The sequence below is a fragment of the Engystomops pustulosus genome, chromosome 3 (genome assembly GCF_040894005.1).
Source record: "Engystomops pustulosus chromosome 3, aEngPut4.maternal, whole genome shotgun sequence".
Classification (NCBI taxonomy): Eukaryota; Metazoa; Chordata; class Amphibia; order Anura; family Leptodactylidae; genus Engystomops; species Engystomops pustulosus.
The window spans coordinates 92,581,977-92,596,166 of record NC_092413.1 but is presented as its reverse complement, the minus strand read 5'-3'; the positions used below and the strand labels follow the sequence as shown (position 1 = coordinate 92,596,166).

At 40.7% G+C, this 14,190-nt stretch overlaps 1 protein-coding gene across 1 annotated transcript in view; it reads left to right on the top strand.

Annotated features, from left to right (window-relative positions):
- Positions 1-14,190, top strand: part of PEX7 (peroxisomal biogenesis factor 7) — a 167,635-nt gene that overhangs the window by 117,667 nt on the left and 35,778 nt on the right. Inside the window, exon 8 of the mRNA XM_072141445.1 lies at positions 1,997-2,052. Coding sequence (XP_071997546.1) covers positions 1,997-2,052 — 56 coding nt within the window. The remainder of the gene's footprint in view (positions 1-1,996; positions 2,053-14,190) is intronic.

Below are 14,190 nucleotides of genomic sequence, written 5' to 3'. Positions count from 1 at the left end.
CAGTGTCAGCCTATGCACATGCATAGGCTGACACTCTGCCTGTAAGATAACATCTCTGGCACCATCTTACTGGCTGTGCCTGCAAGCAGTGCTGGGGACCAGATCGGACCCCAGCACTCCCATAACAGCGATTGGCGCCCCCTGAAAACGGCTCACCCCGAAATAGACCCCCCCAGGAGCAAGTTAAACACTAGTGATCAGAGCCCAATGTTTCTTCTGTTTCCCGATGCCAGTTCTGCTCAGACCTTGAGCTCAACCGGCATCGGCTCTGCGTCCGATGCACTCAGCATCCGATATATCGGACGTTGAGCGGGAAGGGGTTAAACCACATTATTTCCGTTTTATTTATGCCCCGTTTTCTTTTTGCTTTCCATTTTTCAGTCCCGACCTTCAATAATCTACCAACTTATTCATTTGGTAGATTTCAAAATGGCAAATAAGCAGTGTTTTGGAAATTTTTGCGTTATTTTACGTTAAACGCTGGGAATAACTGTTATTATATTTTGATACAGTGGACATTTTGGGACATGGTAATACATAACATGTTGATGATGTTTACTGGGGTTTTTTTTATCCGTACTAGGAAAGGTGGTGGTGGGGGGGGGGGGGCTGGATTTGGACGTTTAGATTTTATAATTTTTATATATTTTTTTTAAACTTAAAAAAAAAAGGTGAAATATTTTTCGGACCTCCAAGGGTAATTTAACACTTTGATGACTTATCGCTTCTACCATATCCTGTAAGACTGGCAAATGCATAGAGATCAGGGTGAATAACAGGCCTGGGAGTCTAGTGCCTCACAGATGATCAAATCCAATAAGCCAGTGCTAGCTTTGCCGGACGCATTTACTTAGTTAACACCAGTAATCTGTGCTGCCAATAGATGTTACTGTAGATTAACCCTTTGTGATGTATATTTTCAATTAAAGGGGTACACACATATACACCTGCTATGTGTGGGGCCTACCTCTGGTACTTGCACCTATCTTGGGAATAGAAGTCATGAGACCTCTTAATGACTGAAGTGGTGGTCAGAAGTGGCAGTTGTATCTCTGTAGTTGTAGTTTGAAAATAGTCAGGTAGTTATATATTTGACATGACCCTTTAACTAGCAGACTATTTAAGAATTCAATAAACTGCCTATGTTTCCTTGCACAACAACATGAGACCCGCTTCACTGTTAGCATTCAACATGTGGATTTACTAACTCTGCTTTACCAATTGGAACAACAGGATCAAGAGAACTGCGTTCTTGAAATACTTGAAGTTTGTATTTATAATGCATTTGTTACATACCCTGTTACATTTGTTTCATTTATGTTGCAAGATTCAGATTGTAATTTGTTTATAACTTGTTGACTTAATGCAAGATTTCATTAGAACAAAAATGTAACCAATAATAAATAAATAACACAGGCTGCTGCACTATTTTGCTGTTATAAATAATGAAAACGTAACTGAAGTGAAAGTTTCTTACATGCCAGTCAATGGGAACGGATGGTGAACGGAAGGGCTTCTGATATTCTGCACCATAACAGAATAAACTGACAGACACCACTAACTTTGTTGTGAACTTAACCACATTAAACTCCCTAATCCAAATGATCATAGATTTAATGTTATTTGTTTAAAATGATTGCAATATTATTTAAGCATTAAGCTTGTCATTTTCGCTGAACGTCACATGACCTCATTCACACAACATGGGGGTATTCCACCATCGTACTAATTTTACTTGATGCTCAAGGCATTGCAGCTGTCAATACATAACTTATGAGAAAAATAACAGATTTATTACTTTGTGTTAACATTTTACTGAAGGCATTTTAGAACGAAGCTTTAAAAACTACTAAGACACAGTACATTTTTTACATTTTGTTTTATTTTGATGTGTTCATATTAAATATTAGTTTGATCTGATACTATTCAAAATATCTTCCTCAGATGTGTAATAATAACACTAGCTGTGTGTTTTTTTTTGTTTCTTTTCTTTCAGTTTTCTCCCTTTCATGCAAGCATTTTGGGATCATGCTCCTATGATTTCACTGTGAGGTAGGATTTTAATCTTAAAAAGAGTTTATTTGTCTTAACCCTCAAAGTAAGAGTGTTTTCTCACTTGCAGAGTTTGGTCCATGAACCATGAAGGGTTGTTCTGACTCTTTGAGATGTAACAACGAGCACCATTTTGATATACGATGCACAGAGGTCCTGCTTCACCGATTTGTAGCAGAGTAGACACTGTAATCATTGCAGTGTTGGTGCTGGGAAGGAGGAATTTTGTGCATTATATATCAGTACAGTTGCTCGGAGTCCCCAGTAGTCTGTTTGATCTGAACTGAACTGTGAACCCGTCTAGAAGCCAATTCTAGAGTATTTTGCTCTTATTATCTAAATGTTGTTAGCCAAACAGCTTCTTTTTGTGGTGGATTTCTAAATCTCTTGTATAATGCTGCAATAGAGAGGGATTGTGAATAACATGTGAATAATATATCTATATTTACCTGGATTGGCTATGGTCATCATTTACATTTGCATTTTAGGGGCTGTCCAGAATAAATTACTGAGAAAATAGTTGAACATGGGTTGCCTTTTTCCAGTTTAAGATTTCCTCTTAGAAACTCAACAGATCCCTTTCCCATTTCACAGTCACATTTCGAGTCAGACTTTCTCTAACATTTTAAAAATTGTAATAGTAACTGTCCCCCAAAATGGCCCTTTTTTATGTCTACCCATGAAACTGATGGAGACAGTCTGTCAGCCTTTTGGAAATTGAATAAAGAAGCGGGACAGCCACTGCTTCATTCAAACCTGTTCTTTAGTCTTGCAGTGAGAATAAACTGAAGGACTCTGCTTTTGATGTTTCCTTCTATTTTGTAGAAATTGTGTTCCCATGTGGTAAAGTTCTTTAGGCTTCCCCTGAGATGCCATCATGTTGGCCCTTAAATTCATACCCCTTCTTTAAAACCTGGCAAGTGGCTAATAATAATAATGAGAGTAATGAATAATTACTTGTTCTCCTGTAGGTCAATACATTGCTTCATCTGTTATCTGAAAGCAAGTATGAAAGGCAGCTGTTGTCTGTTGCATGGGCCTCAATCTTTCAATCTGAGAATTGTTAAAATTGCGTTTTAAATAAAATAATTAGTCTGAGTAGCTAAATTGTTGGGTTCAGGGACGTCAGCATTTCTTTCTAATTGCTAAAGTGCACAAATATCATTTGTCATTTAGTGATTTTTTAACAAGAACTGCAGAATACCTCCATTAAAACAATTAGTTTGTTACGCATTGACTCGTGTGCAATGCGCTGTACACTCCTCAAGTACTGACTCTACTACAGTAAATTTAATGTCTGGCAGCTCTAAGCATTTATAGTTCATGACAGATTAATTACTTACATTTTATTTGGCTGTTAAAAGTAATAGTTATAATGTTTGTACTATGGTTCACCCCATCACTTTTAAGGGCACCTGTGACCAGGAGTGTCATTTTTAGCTGGTGACAGTTATGCCTATGCTATGCTGCATTAGAAATGCTTTTGTCAGCATTCTGAATATAAAACTGAAATGTTATAAAACTTTTTTTTCACATTACCTGGTTCCCTTCCAGCAGCGTGTAGTTAGTCCTGGGTGTGGGATACAGCTGCAGCAGCCTATGTCTTTGTCTCCTCATGCATTCTTTGCCTCCTCCACACCATACACCTTACAGTCTGGTCAATAAACATGACAGGAAGTGGGGGCGGTGGAGGGAGCTGGATAAGTGAGGAGGAGAGAAAGAATGCATGGTAGAGACTGAGGCACAGGCCACTGTTGCCCCCCTTCTCCAGAGACTCCTGACACGCTCCCAATAGGGAGCCAGGTAATTTGAAATAAAGCTTTATAAGGTAGTGGCAGAATTCAGAATGCTATTGAAACCTGTCTCCAGCTAGAAATGACATTCCTTGAAACAGGTTTCCTTTATTGCCACATACATACAGTAATGCTTTAAAATGCAGAAAATGTATTATTTTATGGTATATAGCTACATTGTTGGATGCAGCACTGGCTTTCTTCTATCACTGATTTAGGCTGAGCATGCATGTGTACAGGGGAGTTACCTGAGCTGAGTGAGAGCTGACTGTCCAGCAAAGTGATGCAAAGCTTTTAGTTTTTATCTATTTTCTACTGACCTAGGCCTCAAGCATAGACCATTGTTTGTGGCCATGTACCAGCTGTGGATTCGCTCATGTGATTTTTCTTGGCCCTTGTATGAGGTTGTATTCCAGCACAAGCATTCGGCCCGAGCAGTCTTTCTCTACTGTCATCGGCATGTGTAGGGCCCCCACATGCTGATGATAGCCAGCCCGTAAACAAGGTACATCGGGCTCATTGTTTTCAGCCTGCAGACACTATACATTTATGTGCATTTGGCCATAAATTGTAAAGGTAACAATACATTTAATGCCTTCCATTGGAAACATCTGAAAATCAAAAGGGTAGTGATCAAAAGCATAGTATAAAGTGAAGTCAAACACCAGTATATATAACAAAGTTATTGTCTTGTCTATTCACAAAGTGTATTACAATAGGGTTCTAAAACTGTGTGCGTAATGTCTGTAAACAGGATAAGTCTTTCATTCTGTTCCTTTTTATTGATTTCGCAGTTGGGAAGCTAAGCCGTGTGAGAGTCCCCGTTTTCATCTACCCTCCTGCTCTATATCTGATTCATATGTTTAGACCTCGCTGTAATTTCTTGTGCTGGTGAACTGGAAAGATCTATCACTTTGCTAATTGCTCCTTTCAGGTAGCAAAAACCAGAAGCCCAATTGTGGCTGTTTAAGTGCAGCAGAGTGCACAGTGTAACCTCTGCCAGAGCTGACTCAGACTCATGTCTTCAATAAAAGTTTAATTTTTATTTATATCTAAAGCATGTTCCGAATACGCTAGAGGAGGACCTGTTATTTATGGGGCTCTGCTTAATTCCCTTTTCTGGTATAATGCCAGCACCCTGCAATATTTAAAGGGAACCTGTCAGGCACATCTAGCCTCACAAATCAAAGGTCCTACCTTATACACTGTAGTGAGTTGCACTGGGAATTATAAAATGGACCCTTCCCCTCCCAACCACCACCCAGCATTGTAATCCTGTGAATTGAGCCAGTCGGGTGTTCATGAGCTGTGCTTAGTCAGGCTGCAGCATCCCCTTCCTCCACTTGTCATCCACATCCCTTTTTGTAATGCAGTGTAGCAGGTGGTGTCTGCAGGAGACGTGCTTAGAAGAGGACAGAGAAGGAGGTCAGGAACACCCGGCTGACTCAGTTGACAAGATTACCATGCAGACTTGCCGGTTCATTTTATAAATCACAGGAGCCACTGACTCATTTCAATTTCATCTTGCAGAGCAACACACTACAGAAAATGCAGTAGGACCTTTGGTTTGTGGGGCTAGATGTGCCTGCCTTTAAGAACACCATCATTTCCATACATTAAAGGGAACCAGTCACCAGCCGCACGGATGGTAAACCCACAGAAATACTTAATAGGGGCTATTTATTATTGTCCAGGGATGTCCTTATAATGCTTAAAAATTGGCTTTACGCTGAAATTCAAACTTATATTCAAAGACAGGTACCAGTCAGGGGTTTGAGCTAAAAGCTATACACTGTATAAAACAGAAATAAAAGTTATCTCCATGCCCACCATGGACGAAAATGCACGTCTAAGGCGGCCTGCATCTTTTGACCTGCACAAAACTGTAACTGTGACACCTGTAAATGGTAACAGTGTGAGGAAGCCAGGATGTATGTGTCAGCCGGGATTGCAATAGTTGTAATCCCTGCTGCAGGCAACACGGTCAAATATAACCGCAGTGCCTATAGGGCTTGATCACCTGCCGCCACCTCCTGTGTTTTGGGGGGGGACTGTCTTCAGCTGCTGAGTGACAAGTCCTGTTAACGACCGGACCTCTCACTGTGCATGATGCATAGGCTGTCTACTCTAATACATCAGTATTGCAGTGTATTAATTTGAACAACCAATCAGGCCAAGTCTCAGTGAGGGACAGTAAAAGTTTTTTTTTTAAAAAGGGATACAAATTTTAAAAATAGAAGATTAAAATTAATTGATTAAAGTCCCCTAAATGGACCATATATTACAACCACATATAATAAAAAAAAGTGGAAATTGCCAGAGAATGCGCACATATAGGGCATTTCTGCATCCATTACAACCTGGACAATAAAATAAAACCTCTATGATGAATACTGTAAAAAAAAAAAACATTCATGCCAAGAATTAGGATTTTTTACATATAAAACCAAACAAAAAAACTATAAAAAGTGATCAAAATGTCACATTTACACCACAATGAAATACACCAAAACAAAAAATAATACAGCTCAGTCATCAAAAAATTCTAAATGTTACACCACTTAGAAGATGGGCTACAGACACCCTAAAATAGCGATACTACACTCCATGAGTGGTTTAGTTTTCAAATAAGGTCACTTTTTAGGGGTGTCAGCAAATGCTGCATAGCATCTGAAATTTGTTTTAAAAAATTTGCCCTCCAAAAGGTTGATGGCGCTCCTTCCCTTCTGCGCTCTGTTATGGGCCCATAAAGTGGTTTGCATTCACGTGTGGGGTATTGCCATTCGCGAGAGAAACTCCACTACAAAATCTGAATTGTGTTTTCTCATTTTATCCTGCATGAACATATACATTTTAGGGCTTGATAAACGTTGTCAAAATGTGAAAATTCTGTATAAAAGCTCCATCTTGTTTTATTTCATGTTCAATGCTTAAACGGTTAACAAGCTGTTTTGCATAGTTTGAGCGGTATAACCTAAACATGTGGTACTTTGTGGGGAGTTTCTCATAAATAGAACTTTAAAAACCCCTATAAATATGAATAGGCCTCTAAAATAATTGAATCTTACATTTTTGGGAAAATCTTGAAAAGATTGATTTGTAAGCCTCCTAACATCATAATAAAATAATATAACATTAAAAAAAATTATGTTAACATAAAGCAGACGTATGGTTAATGTTAGTTAGTGACCTATATGGGAGGTTAGACTAACTGTATGATGAATATTTAGAAATCTGAAAATCCCAAATTTTCATAAAATTTTTATTTTTTAATATATAAACGCTAAATATTTAAACCAAAATGTACCACTATGGTGAAGTACAACATATTACAGAGAAAACAATCTGAAAATCACCTTGGCAAGTAAAAGCTTTATAAACGCATATAATGACATATGGTGAATTTGAAAAATCAGGCCGGATCCTTAAAGGGGTTATGTCACCATTCTAAAATATATTTAGTTAAGCTAAATAAATGTAAACAGTAATTTTAGCCTTTGGCATGTATTAAAAATTATTATTTCTTACTTGTTAATGAAGCTATGATATACGTTATGGCTCCCCCTAGTGCAGTGATGGCGAACCTTTTAGAGACCGAGTGCCAAAACTCCAAACCAAAGTCCATGTAATCATCGCAAAGTGCCAACACGTCTATTTAGCCTAAAATCACACCACACCACTCTATAAGGAACATATAATACTGCCACATGATGACCATTACCAGTACAACAAGATAAAAACCACCATACTGATAATATACAGACCACTAAAGAAAGTCCAACATCAGCAATTATATCACAAAGCAGGAGCAAATACAGCGGGGAATACTACCCCCATCCAGTGAGGAGCACTACCCCCATCCAGTGAGGAGCACTACCCCCATACAGTGAGGATCACTACCCCCATACAGTGAGGATCACTACCCCCATACAGTGAGGATCACTACCCCCATCCAGTGAGGAACACTACCCCCATCCAGTGAGGATCACTACCCCCATCCAGTGAGGATCACTACCCCCATCCAGTGAGGAACACTACCCCCATCCAGTGAGGAACACTACTCCCATCCAGTGAGGATCACTACCCCCATCCAGTGAGGAACACTACCCCCATCCAGTGAGGAACACTACCCCCATCCAGTGAGGAACACTACTCCCATCCAGTGAGGATCACTACCCCCATCCAGTGAGGAACACTACCCCCATCCAGTGAGGAACACTACCCCCATCCAGTGAGGAGCACTACCCCATCCAGTGAGGAACACTACCCCCATCCAGTGAGGATCACTACCCCCATCCAGTGAGGATCACTACCCCCATCCAGTGAGGATCACTACCCCCATCCAGTGAGGAACACTACCCCCATCCAGTGAGGAGCACTACCCCCATCCAGGGAGGAACACTACCCCCATCCAGGGGCAATATGAAGGATTGTTGAATTTGGCAAGGGGTGTGTAGGGTAATGTGTATGTTGTAGGGTGGAGGGTGGGTGCACTGAACAGCAAATCTACATGGAACCAGGGAGGTGAATTTACCATCAAATCACCACAAATGACACATGTCTGTGGCCACACACATACATATATATACTGACCTTGGTCTGGAGCTCTGGGCACCTGTGCCATGCTGTCAGTGAGGGCAGTATAGCGCACCCCAGGGTCACTGGCAGCATGGCACAGTGACAGGAGAACTGGACCAGGGGCAGTATACATGTGGCCACAGACATGTGTCAGACAGGGCAGTTTGGGACACTAAACAATAAGCACCTACAGTTGTTCAGTGTCCCAAAGCTGCCTGACTGCTGCCTGTGTAATGCACACAGAGCATCTCCTGCCCTCCTGCTGCACTCCTCTGTACTCACTGTGCACCGGCTGCTGCCTGCTCCCGCAGTTTTCTCTCACTCTCCTCCTGTTCCCGGGCTGAAGGGGGGGGGGAGTGGAGGGGCGGGCACTGACCTGCTGCTGTGTCTCTAGGCAGCACTAATGAGCACAGAGCAGTTCAGACACAGCCTTCAGTGAAAGAGATCACTGGAGCTCTCGGCGATCGGCAGCTTTTCCTGCCTGCCGGGAGTTCTAATGATTTATATATAGAGAGCAGGGGAGATGGTCCGCGTGCCCACAGAGAGGGCTCGGCGTGCCCTCTCTGGCACGCGTGCCATAGGTTCGCCACCACTGCCCTAGTGGTAGCTCTGTCCGCCCTTGCCTTGTCTCAAGCGCAGATGCTTCCTCTCCAAACAGCACTTTGGTATCCTTCCGCCTGCTGTATGATTCCTCTGCTTCACAGACACAGACAAACGATCAGCTGCATCTCCCCAATGCAAGTTTCAGCAGGACTGTTATGAGCTTTCCTATATAATAAAGGAAGGCACTGATTTTCCAATCAACCACTGCCCTTTACTACATAGGAAAGTGCTAATTTGTTAATACAAGTGTCTATCAAACACTGTCAGGACAGATGCAAGGGCTGCTGCACATAGCTGTAAGTGTCTGGGGAAAATAGGGAAAGTAATCAGTCACAGCCTGATAACATTGAGGAGGTCTCCTGTTTCCCTTCTCTTCTGCCCAGAGGTCCAGGATATAAGAACTATGCAGGTTTGGTTTTCTTAGGAAAAAGGGGATAATAATAATGAAATTAGAGTTTGAGCCCAGTGAGCAGGTTTAGCTTTAGTATGTTAGATGTATGCATTTGTGTGTGATGTGTATTTGCAATGTTTCTTCATGCACACAATATGGGGGCATATATCAATGCTAGTGTACTGTTTGTTTGCAAGTTTCTTTTCACCATGCAGCAAGTGCCAGCTTCACCAGCAATATAAATGTCCTGTTAACAACTTTCAGACCTCCCACTGACTTTAGATGTCAGCGGGCGCAGGTCGGCAGCGACAACCCCATGGAGAAGGGAGATGTGGTTTATTACTGATTATACCTTCTCCTCACTGCATAGTGCTGTAGTCACGCGATGGCCTGGTCTAAAGGGGTTAATCAGAATTGCTGGGTCTGATCAGACCAAGTACAGATCTGACCAATATCAGCCTTCACAGAAGGTAATTTCCCCCTGTAACTGAGGCTCTTATAGAACCTCCAGTTACAGGGTAAAACTTGTAAAAGAAAAAAGAAGTGTAAAATTTAAAAAAAAAAAAAAAAAAACCCTGTGAAAATGTCCCCCAGGGGTCTTTTATGCAGCAAACAGCCACTGGTAACACCCACAATTGGTGCAAAGCTGACAGGGGCGCTGCCATATTGGCTTGGCTTGTCGCTCCCCGAGACTTCATTGGAAAGTAACGATCAGTTGTCAAGACACATTGGTACTTTCTACCACAAAATACCCATGAAAAATGCCTCCAATTGAGTTCATAAAACATGTATTTTCTTATTCTTATATAGAATGACAATGATGTAAAAGGAATACGGAAAGGAAATAATGACACTGTTCTATGATGTTTACTGCTTTATTGTAGTAACAATGTAGGGAAAGAGCAGGGACTATTTGAACACACATGTTTGGAAGGAGACTTTTAAGGCAGTGATATGGAGCTGAGAGTGGTGCCTGCAAAGCATTGTGGGACTTGTGGTAAAACTGCCTCTCTCAGTGGTGTGCATGCGCCTTCTAGGCCCCTCCCACTTTTGCTCTTGTGTAGCACAGAATAGAGGTTAAAGAAGCATCAAGATATTAAACAGAAAAACATTTTTATTCAAGTAAACCATTATGAGTATGTATATATAAATATTTAAAGCAGTGTAGGAGCTTTGTAAAGTAAGTTGGATCGTGGCATAACCCCTTTAAGGTGTAGATGAGCCGGGCACATAGTGAGAAAGCAAAGATTTAAGAGTCTTGATGCTTTATTATTTATGTGCATGGATATTGGTCACTTCCCTCTTGCTAAAAGTGTTATTAATTTGTTTCCTTTGCGTCCAGACACGTTTCTGCATATGAAACAAGATTTGTGTACTGGCCATGTACCAACTTAATAGCTTAAAATATTTCCTCATTGTCTGTGCGTCTGCATGCCACTAGACTGCAGTGAATGAATGTAAGTATGCTAAATGAAGTATGGGAATACAGGTTGAAGATTGTGTAAAGCTCTGCAAACCTGTGATAAAGGAGATTATACATAAGGTATTGCACACTGTTCAGAAGGCTGATGGAAAAAGCTTCGGAGGAATATTGTAACACAGCTTTCCATACTGTAGAGGCCTGTTATCACAGAGCTGCCACCATAGTTCTTTATAAATATGACTACAACTTGCCAGATGTAGAGTAATCAGTATGTGCCAGTCTAATGCCCGTCTTTTACACTAGGCATAATTACATTCTATATGCGTGGGGGATTGTTACTTCTCTGGTACTAAAGCCACTTGTGTTGTTGAAAGTCTTGTTTTCTTCTGGTGCTGGGGCTATACAAATAGCATTGTAGTCTCGTTAATCTCATTAACTCCTTCAGGACTCAGCCCCCTTTTTTTTTTTGCGTGCCTGTCTTTTACTCCCCTCATTCCAAAAGCCAAAACTTTTCCTTATTTTACATTTATTGAGATGTATGAGGGCTTGTGATCTGTGGTATAGATTGTAGTTAAAGTTACTGCAAAGCTTGAAAAGAAATTCCAACTACAGTGAATTTGACAAAAAACAGGAATTTATGGCATATTCTGTTCCTGTTTTAAGGCTTTCATTTTGCAATCCAAATGCCAACTCCCCTTTATTATTTGGGTCAGTACGATGACAGGGATACCAAATTTGTATAGGTTTTTATTATGCTTTAGTAGATTTAATTAAATGAAAATCTTTTGTACAAAAAAATTTAATTTTGACAAATTCTACGGCCAATAACTTTTTCATACAAATGTGTATAGACCTGTGCAAGGTGTCATTTTTTTGCTGGGCACGCTAACATTTTCATTTACAAGTGGTCCCCTACTTAAGAACACCCAATTACAGACGACCACAGGTTACCTCTGGATTTTGGTAAGTTACTGTACTTTAGCCCTAGGCTATAATGATCAGCTATAACAGTTATCAAATGTGTCTGTAATTAAGCTTTGTTAATCCTGGTTCTTATGACAATCCAACATTTTTAAAATCCAATTGTCCCAGAGACTAAAAAAATTTGCCTGGATCTACAGTTATAAAATATACAGTTCCGACTTGCATACAAATTCAACTTAAGAACAAACCTCCATAACCTATCCTGTATGTAACCAGGGGACTGTCTGTTTTTCAATTTGGGACTTATATAAACGTTTGATCATTTTTATTCCAACATTTATAGTTGGAAAATGTTGAAAAACTGCCAATGCGGAAATTTGGGTGCTATCTTCAGTTACAGGTTTACTGCCAGGACTATGTAAAATATGTATATTTTATCATTGGAACCCCAGCCAAATTTTTGTTGGGTCTTTTTGATAATTGGATTTTAAAAACATTGGATTGTCATAAGAACTAGGATTAACCATAAAGCTTAATTATGCAAAAAAAGTCTATGTCAGCTCTACTCACTCCAATACTGGACCACAGGGTTGCGTTCACGGAACTGCCCAGGCAAGGGAAAGTTTGTAGATGAAACAGAAAAATTCCAGCGCAAGTCTCCAGACGGTATAAAATCTTCTTTATTTGTGCATCGGCAAATACGGAAACATATACAGAGAAGAAAACAATCAACGCGTTTCGGCTGTTACGCCTTAGTCATGATCAGACTAAAGCTTAATTATAGACACCTGTTACAGCTGTTAATTGTAGCCTAAGGCAAAAGTACAGTAAATTACTAAAATCCAGAGGTCCGTTTGTAACTAGGGGTTGTATGTAAGTCGGGTGTTTTGCCATATATTGTAATTTTACTGCCGATCTAACAATGACAGGCATGAAAGCCTCTGAGACCGTAGGCTATCAAGGCAAAAGCTGATCTGTCTTGAAGATAGTGGCGACCATCAGCAGAGTTGTATGTGCCCCAGTTGGGTTCGATTGTGGCAGTTAGAGGCAGGTGTCAGCTGTGTTATAAAGCAGACAGCTGCTGTTTATGTAGCAAGTTCAGACTGTGATCTCTTTCCAACAGCGCAACCCCCCGCAGCACCACAATATATATAGTACGTTGTGGTGCTCGAAGGTGTTAAAGGGCAGCACAATGGCTTAGTGGTTAGCATTGCAACCTTGCAGCGCCTGGGACCTGGGTTCATGTCCCAGGGTCAAAATCTGCAAAGAGTTTGTATGTTCTCTCCATGTTTACATGGGTTTCCTCCCACACTCCAAAACATACTGGTAGGCTGATTAGATTGTGAACCCCATTTGGGACAGGGACCGATTTGTCAAGCTCTATGCCGCGCCGTGTAATCTGGATGTGCTATATAAATAAAGGAAATATTATTATTAAGGGAAACTTGGGTTCTGTTTGTTTTTTTTTTTTATTTTGTTATTTGTGTTTGTTTTGAATTATACTTTTCCCGTTACCAATGTGTGACATGCTAGTATGTCACACCCTGGCTGCAGGTGTATGGAGAAAGCTCACAGGCTGAGTCCTCTACATACACTGTGAGGTGCCAGCAACATGAGGTGTTAACTCTGCAATCACCGCTGGCAAAGTAAAAATACGGCAGCACGTGGGCGGTAGATGTACAACATGGTAGATAATAAGAAGTTGGTGCTCTAATAAGAAGTTGCTGGACAACAATATTTCTCAGGACTTCTTTTATTATAACTCTGTATGCCACAATTTCCTGGTTTGCAGCACCAGAACGCCTTTTCCTTGGCGGAACTGCTAGCGCAATGGGGGAGTGAATAAATTATCAAACGAGGCACTCGGGTGACAAAGCCCGAGACCTCCAGGCTAATTAGCATAATTTTTCTAACTATATTTCTGCAATGGCAGAATATAGACTTATAATAAAAGAAACTTCTTATAAGAACAGATCAATCATCAGAAAACTGATGGTAGATTTTCTTTAACCCACTTCCCGCACTGGGACGTACTGTTACATCCAGCTTCTGGCACTGGCTAACGAGTGGAGCCAGCACCACAAGCAGTGGATGTCAGCTGTATATTACAGCTGACATCGCATTCTAGCACCCGCGATCGGAGACGGTTCCTTCAGGGTCTTCCCCCTAAAGGATTGGATTCCACGGTTCTTCTTACCAGGGGATCCGATCCTCTTCTGAGCAGCCCTGAGGTCATTCAAGTACCCTGAGGCTACACTACAATATATTAGTTATTATTTATTAGAAAATAAAAAATAAATAAAATATAAGCCCCTAAAATGTCACTTTATTTTTATTTATTTTAATGTCGCTAATTATTTAGGCCTCTTGCGGTAAATTGAAAACTGAGCAGGTCCCTCTAAATACGGGTTTTGGTGATTTTCCAA